Consider the following 10,686-nt stretch of genomic DNA (forward strand, 5'->3'; position numbering starts at 1 on the left):
GAAACCCCGTTCTGATCTCTCTTTTTTAAAATTTTTTTTCTTGGTATCAAGATCAAATTCACAACCTAGAACTTATCAAGTGAGCCTTTGAAGCACAGAGCTAAAACCCAGCTGACCTCTCTTTTAATGGCTAATTCACCCTATATTCATGTGTCCTGTCTCCTCTGCTAGACTACCCTCCAGGAGGGGCAGGTCCTATGGCCTCATTCGCTAGTGCTTTTTTTAAAAAATGCATTTTATTTTAAAGACAAAAAAAATAAAGCAAAATTTTAAAACATAACAGTCGGGGACAACGATGCTACACACATTGCCCATTGCCATTCCCAATCAGTCACCAAGAAAACAAGACATCTGCATTCAACTGTTCAAACAATACTAGCACAAAACTTTCCCTTCAACAAACTCAGAGAAATCAGTAGTATAACTATATAACTATATAACTATATATATATAAATATTTTATATATATAGTTTCTTTCAGCGTCTTACACTAGGGAGACAACATGATGTTTACACATGCATGTCTGATTTATTTCACTTATGAGTATGGTCTAGAGTTGCATCCATTTACCTATAAAAGTCTCAAGTTTGTTCCTGAGTAGTGGGACTTCTTCTTTATGGCTGAGTAGTACACCACTGCATAAAAGTACCACATCTTTTTTATACATTCCTCACTCAATGTGCAGTTAGTTTGTTTCCAAGATCTACCCATTACAAATTGTGCTGCTATGAACATGGGTGCATATATACCACTGTAGTATGATGTTTTTAATTCTTCTGGGAAGATACTGAGAAAGGGAATAACTGGGTCAAATAGGACCACCAATCCTAGATTTTTGAGGAATCTCCACTCAGATTTCCACAGTGGTCGCACCAGTCCACACTCCCACCAACAGTAGAAACAGGTTCCTTTTTCTCCCATAGCCCCTCCAGAATTTGTTATTGGTTGATTTCTTGATACAAGTCTTTCTTTCTGGGGTGAGATGAAATCTCAGTGCTGTTTTAATTTGCATCTCTCAATGACCAGTGATGCTGAATATTTTTTCACATATTTATTTGTTGTCTGTATTTCTTTATCTGAGAAATGTATATTCATCTCAGATGCCCATTTTTAGATTGAGTCTTTAAATCTGTGATTTTTTTTTCAGTTCTTTATATGTTCTTGACAGCAATCTTTTGTCTGAGGTACAGCTGGCCATCATTTTCTCCCACATGGTGGGTTTTCCGTTTATTCTGTTGGAAGTTTCTCTTGCTGTACAAAAACTTTTTAGTAAGATGAGATTCCAGTTGTTGCTTCTTTGTGACAGTTCCCGTGCAGTTGTGATTTTGTTCGTAAGTCTTCGCCTACACAAATGTCCTCAAGAGTTTTACCTAGTATGTTCCAGCAGACTTAATTTTTTTTGAGACAGAGTTTTGCTATGTATTTCTGAGTCACCGTGAAGTTACCATGTAGCTTAGCTTGGCCCTGAAATTGCTGCAGTCCTCCTACTGCTGCCTCCCGAGAGCTGGGATTACAGGTGTGTGCTACGTGCAAATGCCTTGAGTGGGCATTTAGACCCACTGAGTGGGCCTGGCATTTACAGCCAGTAATGAAAATGTTTGTTAAGTGAATGCATGAGACTGGGGAGGGAGAGACAGGTGGGCCACAGGCTGGGGTAGCTAATGGCCAAGGGGTGTTTACAGGAAAGGCCAGGAACTTCAAAGTTTCAGTGCAGGCGCAGTGTAAGGGGAGGTGCACGCTGCATTTCTGTATCCAGGACAGAGAGTTTAGAGCCCCTCACTTTCTGCATGTGCATGCATGTGTGTGTGCACACATGTGTGTGCATGTTTGCACAAGTCTGCAGTGGAAGCTGGGAACACTGTAGCACAATGCGAGGACACCAGGACGGGCCTCAGTGGGCTGGATATAGCCTCTGCCCCATGCACCTGCCCAGTGGAATTCAGCACCAAGCCGTGACTGGGGACCATGCACAGCCATGCCCTCCAGGGGCACTCAGAGCTCACCTCGAGTGGGTGCACACCAAGGACCCTCTGCACACTGCAGGAGGGAGTGATTTCCTGTCTCGGCCTGAGGCAGAGCTTAATGAGTTGGGGCCACTGACTGTGGGCTGCTCCGTCCTCTAAGCTGCCTGCTTCCTGAACTCTGACGCTGACCAGAGCCTGGTCTGCTAGGTGTCCTCTGTGCCTCAGTCTCCCCACTGAAAGGGAGCTGTCCCAGGACTGAATGTGGAACGATGTCACTATTTGGCCCAAGACAATGCCAGTGACAGGCCATGCAGGTGACCAAATGGACCACAGCTGCTGGACCATGCTACGGACAATTTCTTCACAGACAGGCCCTGCCTGCCACCACTTCTAGTTCCTGGAGGCCCCAGGGAGGGGATCGACGGCACAGGACAGCGGGGTCAAGCACCTGTGTCCAGCTGGGCGGGGCACTGTCTGCCGGCCCTTCCCAGCCACCTGCTATATACTTCGTGGCTGCACCCAGCCAGTCCTCTGCTGGAGCAGAGTCCGTGGAAGAGTCCAGGCCTGACCCAAAAGATGAGGATGCCATGGCCAGGGAGGCCTTCTGGGAACCCAGTACGCCCTGGTTGGGGTCAGGAGAGGGAGGGTGCAGTGGAGAGGCCTGTGGGCAGAGGATGTGGCCAGCTGTCACCTTGCTGTCTGCTGCTCTGCCGACTCCAGACCCTCTCTGAGCTCGACTCCCCCGTAAGAAGAGAGAAATTTTGGTCGGACCTTGCCAGATGGCTGGAAGATTTGATGCCTGAACTTTGCAATTGGCAAGGATACGTTTATAGGAACAGAAACATACAGGTGCTGCTTCTCATGCTCGGCGCAGGGTCCCAGCCCTGGTCCCCAGCTCGCTGCTCCCTCTCAGCCACAGAAGTGGTCAGCAGGCCCTGGGTCCCAGTCCGGGCTGTGCCTCTCTGCTCTGTGCCCTGGGTCTCCATGGCTCCCCCCAGGTCTGCCCACGAGTTTCTCTCTCCTTTCCCGTTCTCTACCCAGAAAGAAACTCAGCCTGGGACATCCTCTCCTCTCTCAGGAGGGGGAGGGGCTCTGGCGTGTGGGAGCACAGGGCCTGGGTGTCCCAGCCCAAGGCAGACCCCTCCTTCTCCCTGCTGACTCTAGGTAGCAGGGCTTTTTCTGCCAGGTGCCATTGCTCTTCCTCTTTGGGGGTCCCTAGAGGGTCAAGCAGGGATGCAGTGCCTGTGGATATGTGTGATCTGCGAGGTGTGTGATGTCAGGGGCACTCACTCTCAGTGAGCGTGTGTGGATAAGTGGTGTGTGTGAGCATGCACGGCAGGTGTGGTATGGTGTGTGGTGTGTGGTTAATGGTGTGCAGTGTGCATGTGGTGTGGCGTACACGTGTGGGTTGGGTGGGGTGAAGGTGGCTGCTGCCTGGTGAGGGTCTGTTCTGCTTAGTAGGTGGCAGCTCTCAGGGTGCAGCAGGGCTGTGGGGCTGGAGGCCCTGGAGAGGATCCAGGTGACTGGTTTGGGCTTTGCAAGTCAGGTGAGCGTGGGAGTTTCCATTTTTCCTGGAGACTGCATCCCTTCCAGGGCATGGACAGTGCCCTGGCCAGTGGGACTTTCTGGAGCTATGGAAATGCTGTGCCTGCACTGGCCCCTGTGTGCCTGCTGAGCACAGAATGTCACTCCAGTGTGTGAACTCAAATCACCATGCTTGGCTTGTGGTCACTGTTTACAAGGACTCAGAAGGGCCCAGAACAGAGCCAAGTATTTGTTCTCTGCTGTTTGACACAGGTAAATTGAAACCCTAAAAGCTGTGATCTGAGCTTGTACTGAATATCATGAAAATGTAGTGATCTTCAAAAATGTTACTCAGATGCCTGCAGGCATGGAATGCAAGGTTTGGGGAGGCTGAGGACACAAGATCAGCGTGCATGGGTGTCTCTGACTCCACTCTGCAGATGTGCACGTCCAGGCCCAAGTCCTGACAGTGGTCTTCTGTTGGGAAGCAGTGTGGACTGGTGGTTGGGGCTGGGATCATGTCCCAGCTCTGACACCTTCCTGGAGTAAGACTTTGATTTTGAGTGCAGTATTCACCCTTTTGGTGGCTGATTTCATCTTGGTGTTGACAACAGTGCCTACCTGCTGGGCGGGAGAGTGGCCCAGGCTAAATAAGAGTGGTTGTGGGTACTGTAAGTGCTCAGTAGGTGTGTGCATATTGTGGTGGTGGTGGCAGCAATGGGAACCCAAGCACATACTGTAGATGCATGGAGATGCCAGCCACAGCATGGGCTTTGTGCTTTGGGAGAGGAGAGTGGGACACGACCAGGCCAGCACTTTTCCCTTGGATCTTGTGCGACTAGGGTGTTAAATGCCTGCACAGGCCATAGATGCTGAAGGTTTGTCACCACACGGTGGTGCTGTTGGAAGAGGTGGAAGCTTTCAGAGGTGGAGCCTGGTAAAGGGAAGTAAGATCACTGGAGGTATGACAGGAAGGACATGCAGAGACCCCAGCAACTCTGGGTTTCCATTTCACTTCCTGGCTGCCAGGAGGGGAACAGACCTTGGCATCTGTGTGCTCCCACCATAATGTGCTTTGTGGCCCAGGCTCAGAGTAATGCGGCCAGGCAACCATGGACTGGGACCTCTGAAACCGTGAGCCCAGACACATCTTTCCTCCTTGATATTGGATCATCTTCAGAATTCTGTCCCAGCACTAAAAATCTAACACAGACCTCATCCTCAGTGGGACTGGACGCTAGTCCCCTGCCCTCTTTACCGCTGAAAGGCTCCACAGGAAATGCTCCAATCTGTGTTTCCAGTCTGTGCCTAGAGATTTCTGCACAGATTAGGCACTCAGATCTGGCAGAGTCTAAATTGCAGCTCTGTGCTCTCTGGCAAGATTGGGATTCTCTCTGTCACAAAGATGGACTGGGTACTGGGCATGTGGCAGTGCACGCAGTGACAGGACTTCCTGCAAGCCCTGGGGCTGCCTGCTTTGTGTCTTTTCAGGCTCTTCAGGCTCAAAGCTTCCCCACAGTCAGGAGGTCAGGAGAAGTTGGCTCCGGCACCATGAGGGGCACCCTGTCTGCCCTGGCCATCACAGCTGTACGTGAGTGAAGCCTCGTGGTTCCCTTTTTGGAACAAAGACCTCCTTGTGCACCTCACCAGAACCTGCTTGTTCTTGGCGCCCTTGGGACCTCTCACTAGCGGGAGCATGAGATCCCTCCAGGTGCCCTGCATTCAGAGGTTGCTGTGTGTACTTGGTCCAGGCTCGGCCTTCCTGCTGGGGGACTGTGGGAGGCAGGAGGAGGAAGCGATGGGCATGGCTGCTGCCACCTGAGATGTGAAAATCACCCAGAGAGGAGACTTGGCTCAGTGACCTGGAGGTCTGGAGTGTCTGTTTCTCCACAGACGGTGGCCAACCTCAGGGAGACTTGGAGAAGAAAAAACCAAGAGAGCTCTCTGGCTCTTATTTGGAATCTCAGCAGGAGACCAAGGAGCTGGGGCAGGAGCTGCCTCTGGGCTGGGCAGTGTTCCTTAGGGAGAGGGATGGACCTGCCCGACACAGTGGCTTCCCCAGTCTGAACTTCTCCTTTAACCATGGGGCTCTCACATGGCATGTGCTCTGTGCCCCACACCTTCACCATTCAGTCCCCACAGAGGCTGTGTGATTTGCCCCACAGCTTAATCATTTGCTTCTCACAGCTTGTGTCCTGGCTGCCTTCCAGTTTAATTATTTGCATGGTTTTGCCAAGTACTTTAGCCATTCCCTCCTCATAGAGCCTGTCTGCATTCACTCCCAGGCCCCCCAAGCCTCGTCTCATGACATCAACTGTGGGGAACCCTGGAATGCTGGGATGCCACCTCCATCTGTGTATCTGACCCCGTGGTGAGCGTGTGCCCAAGGAGGGGCTCAGAGTCTGCTCCCCACGTGTTCCCCACGTGCTGACCGATGCGCCCTCTTTCTCCTCAGAATCCCTGAACTGCATCCAGAGCAATTCATTTACCAACTCCTACATCAACGTCAGTGCGTCTGAGTGTCCTCTGAATGCCAGCACCAGCTGCCTCAGCTCCTGGGCCAACTCCTCTCTAGGTGAGCTGGGGTGCCCTGCCCTCACTTGGTAGGAGCTGAAGAGGGAGCCAAGGGGGCTGGGCTGGGCTGGGGTGGGCCGGATTGAGGCTGCGTGAAGGTGACTGGGCGTTCGAACCACGGATGAGCGAATAAGCAGGAGTCCCAGAGCAGGGCAGGCAAGCAGGCAGGGCCCTGCGGGGCCTTGGGTGTTGCTGCCCCCAAGCCTCCGTCCTGTGCACGCCAGTGGGTGCAGGGAACAGGAATAGCTCTCAGATGAACTGCTTGCTCGTCTTTTCCCACTCTCCGTCTCCCCTTCTCGATCAAGACCGCCTTGCCAGGCCTTGTGATTGCAGCCCCGTGGCAGTGACCTCTCTCTCAGGACACTGAGCGTTCTGCACGCAAACGCAGGAAGAAAGCGCCGGGCACTCGCTCTGCCACCGCCACCGGGTTGGGGTCAGCGAGCTGGGCGGCGCATTCCCAGCACACCCTGTAGTGTCTTAAAGCAAATGCATGTGCACACGTGCAGTCACTGCGCCCCACGTCCACATCACTATTCAGCTCCAGTAAAGACATTTTTATAACCACCATGTCATGACCGTGCCTAAGACATTAGCCATAATTCTTTAATTCGTTCTGTTGCCCAAGTCTTTTTACAGTTCCTCAGTTGTCTCAAAGATGCCACAGGGCAGGTAATTCACAGGGTAGGGCTAGGTCCCAAATAAAATCCCCACATTACATTTTACTGTTAAAGCTGTTAATTCTAGTTTTTTTTTTTTTTTTTTTTTTTTTTTTTTTTTTAATGATAGTGACTATTACTTTTTTTTTCTTTTTGCTCAGTCCCATTGATTGGTGGGAAAATGGGGCTGTTTTCTGTATCTGGCTTGGCTGGTTCCCCCTTTGTGGGATCGGTTCACTTGTTACCCAGTTCCTGGTGTTTCTTGTAAATAAACTAGCACTGTTCAGCAGTATTTTGCAGAACGATGGAAATACCGATGTCCATTCTGTCCTATTCAGTGTCCACACATGGCTCTGAAGCACTTGAAATAGGGCTGTATGGTGAAGGAATTTAATTCAAAATTTTACTTAATTGTGATGAATTTGGGCTTTAAATGTCCAATTCGGTAGCTACTATATTGGCTGGCTCTGGGCTCAAAGCTTGCCTGGGTATTGCTCACCCTCGAAGTGGGAGGCAGAAGGGATGCTGTGGACATTCTGCTGTTCCAGATTCCTGGCAGCCTTTGCAAAGAGTGTGACCCACATCTTTGATAATGTCCCAGAAGGAGGTGCCAATGGTAGGATCTTTCCACCTTTGGAACCACACTGGGCGCAGGCAGCATTTTCTGCCTTCGGTTGCAGTGTTCTCTCCTCAGGTCCCTGCCCTGCTCGGGGCCTGACAGTCTGTGTTTGCTGTGTGTAGGACAAATGTCACCTTGTACCAGGACATGCTCGGTGGCCAACTGCAGTGGGGAGACGGATTCACTTCTCCCCTTCACTGTCCACATGTCTGATGGAGATCGCTTCAATTTCAGAAGCCAGTGCTGCCAAGGGAAGATGTGCAATGCCACCAGCGATACCCTGGGTTTGTGCTGCTGTGGGGGCTCCATTGTCCGCCAAGCCCTGCCTTTTGCCATCTGTGCTCCTGGATGTTGCATGAATGCTGGAGGTCCAGACAGTTCAGGGCATGCCTGGATAGCACTCGCATCTGGCTTACACAAGATGGCACCACAATGCTCCTCTCCCCTTTGCTCAGAGAGGACAGATGTCACAAGCACTCTGATCATGCAGAGGGGGCATGAGATCAGCGTCCTCAGATGTGGCCCCAAGTCCTCTGTTAAGACCCGAAGCCCTAAAAATTATTGAGGATCCCAAAGAATGCCTGTGGCATGGATTCCACCCAACAATGTTTACTGTAATAGAAACTAAAGCTATGAAATTCAAGAATCTCAATTGGTTCACTGCAAAATTGCAGTCATTACACATAATGCCAATAGCTCCTTTATGTAGAAACCCTTCCATTTTTCCAAGACAAAATATGTAATGAGAAAAGCAGTAGCATCGTTGTTGCATATTTATGCAGAGATCTTTAGAATCTAGCTTAGAATAAAGCAGCTGGGATTTCCTGTTCCCTGAGTGTTTGTAATCTCCACATCATGCAACTGGAGAACTCAACTCCATAGGCATGAGACAAAGGGAATGAGAGAGGAAAAGAGTGTGTTTCTATTTTCCTGAAAGTGGTTTTGGTCTCTCAGACTTCCTGTATCAGGTCTCAGAGTTTCCAGGGTCTCTGCACCTCAGCTTAGAACTGCTGATCTAGATGAAATCCCTCTTTTGGAAGATGACAAGTTGTGACCCAAAAGGCAAGGTTCATTGCCCATGGTCATGAAACATGGCAAATTAAAGAAAAGAGCTCCTTCTCAATATGTTTTTTTGCACCTACTTGCAATATTAAATAATGGCATGTGTTTGTTTATTCAATAGATTTTGTAATAGAGCCCTATTTGCTGGTATTCAGAATAGCCAGCTAATGAGATTGGCTATAGGTCAGCACTAGCTTGAACCCTTAGCTTTTCCCTATCAGTCTGCACCCAGAGCACTAAATGTCTACAAGGTAGGTGTGTGGGCGGGGTGCCCGGAAGTCTGGATCTGAGACCCCCTAGGATGCCATTCCCTATCTCCCAGCAGTGTCTTTGCTACCCTGTCCCTTCCTCCCGGCAGCGCTCTGTCCTGCATGCCAGCCCCAACCTGAATGATGATTCTTCCTGTGCCCAGATCCTCCACCAGAAGATCTTTCCAACACAGAGTGCCTTGCTTGTTCCAGGCCTACATCACATCCTGTGTGGAGAAACCCCAGAAATGTTACAGAGAAGAGTGATGCAACTATCTCGTTGCCCAGTTTAATCACGGTGTGTCTTGGCGCCCCAATTCATTTATGGGGATTGGGTTGAAGCTATGTCAGCCTTCCTGGGGCTGTGAGTTACAATAGCACAGAATTGCTGTGACGAGCAGGAGGATAGGGTCAGGATGTCTGCAGGATGGATGGTTACTGAAGCCTCAAGCTGTGGCTATTTCTGTCTTTTCTTGGTCCAGAGCTGCTTCTGGTAGGCTTCTTTATACTTGAACTCTGTTCTCCCATGGCTTAAACTCAGGCCACGCTTATTTACTTGCTTTGCCACACTCCTGACACTCCTTTGCCTGGTTGCTGTCATTCTGTGGATGTGGGTGGATGACTTTCTCTCCTTTTATGCCTACTTTTTATCCCACCTGATGTGGCAGGTACCAGCTTGCTGTAGCTTGGATCGTGTAACAGCAAGTCAGTCTGTGCCTTAAAATCCAACCCACTGTCCTTTCTTATAGAACTAACTTGATACAACCTGGATATCTTGGGGCTCTAGGGGACAGACATTTGTTTCTTGGTCATGCAGCGGTTCATTGCAGAGTTCAGGGCATGTGTCACATCCATTCTGCAGCTCTGCTTCTTGATCACCCAGGACTTGGTATTCTCTGCTGTATCCCGTGCATCTCACACAGGGAAGGGAAGCACGGCAGTGGGAGAGGCCAGAAAGTTTCCATGATTCCCTCCTGCATCCCCTGGGCTGGGACCCAGTTACAGGGCCAGCCTGGCTGCAGGGGAGGCAGATAAACACAGTCTAGAGTTTCCACAAGGAAAGGATGAGATGGAACCTAAACATGAACAACCAGCCAGTCCCTGCCAAAACACAGCTCAGAGTAAGGAGTGCTAAAGAGCACTGACTCCCAAATTCAACTTGAAGCCAATTTTCCTTAGTGTCAACTCTAGTGTTTTAACTGTAATTGTGGATTTTCCAGTGCAGCCAAGAAATTAATGTGAATTCCTATTCACTTCTTGTTTAAAAATAGGATTTGTTTTTACAGATGGTTTAGAGGGTTCAGAAAGCATTGGAGGTTCCCATCTACACCTGCACCACATCTAGAGTCTCCCCTGTTGCCACCCCACCCCAGCCCCCATTGAGTGGTACATTCTGAACAAGTGGTGACTCCACATTGACACTGTTATGAGCCAGAGGGCTTCAGTCAAATTGTAGTTTCTCTGCCTTAAAAGTCCTCCATTCCCCTCACTCCTTCCAGGAGGTGCCGGCGGCTGCTGATCTATTTACTGATTTACAGTTTTCCTTCTCCAGAGTGCCTTACAGCTGGACTCACTGGGTAACCTTATCAAAATAGCTTCTTTTCCTCCCTACTAATATGTTCACCACCCTTTATTGTTTTTCTGTTTGGTGCGGGTGATTGAATCCAGGGTTTTGCACATGCTAAGAGCTGTCTTTCCCACTGACCTATACCCCACCAAATCCCATTTTTAAAAAATTCCTGGTGTGATTCACAGCTGTGGTTTTTAGTTCTCTATCTGAGTTCAAGGGCAGCAGTGACGAGCAGGGTTTCTTTGCTCGTCATGTTCCCAGGGCCCTAAAATGAAGACTGGAGACTTTTCCTCAAAGCCTGGGTGAGGCTGAAAGCGGACAGATGAAAGCCAGCCTAGATGAAATTTTCCTTGCTCTTCTTGCAGCACTGAGAGGGGTGCACCCAGCAAGGCCTCTCCCCACTCACAGCCTTGTAGCCTCCTGCCCTGACACTTGCCATGAAGCAACAGATTGCCTTTGTACTTTGGA

At 49.9% G+C, this 10,686-nt stretch overlaps 1 protein-coding gene across 1 annotated transcript; it reads left to right on the plus strand.

Moving 5' to 3' along the window:
- The first annotated feature begins 5,040 nt into the window (after positions 1-5,040).
- Lypd8 (LY6/PLAUR domain containing 8) lies at positions 5,041-10,167 on the plus strand. Its single transcript, XM_005008556.2, is given in 6 exon segments — positions 5,041-5,080; positions 5,945-6,064; positions 7,461-7,622; positions 8,813-8,854; positions 8,857-8,946; positions 10,148-10,167. Coding segments are annotated over 6 exon segments (474 nt in total).
- The last annotated feature ends 519 nt before the right edge of the window (positions 10,168-10,686 follow it).

The sequence above is a fragment of the Cavia porcellus genome, unplaced genomic scaffold (genome assembly GCF_034190915.1).
Source record: "Cavia porcellus strain 051 isolate PalLab524CR breed Dunkin Hartley unplaced genomic scaffold, mCavPor4.1 scaffold_2, whole genome shotgun sequence".
NCBI lineage: Eukaryota > Metazoa > Chordata > Mammalia > Rodentia > Caviidae > Cavia > Cavia porcellus.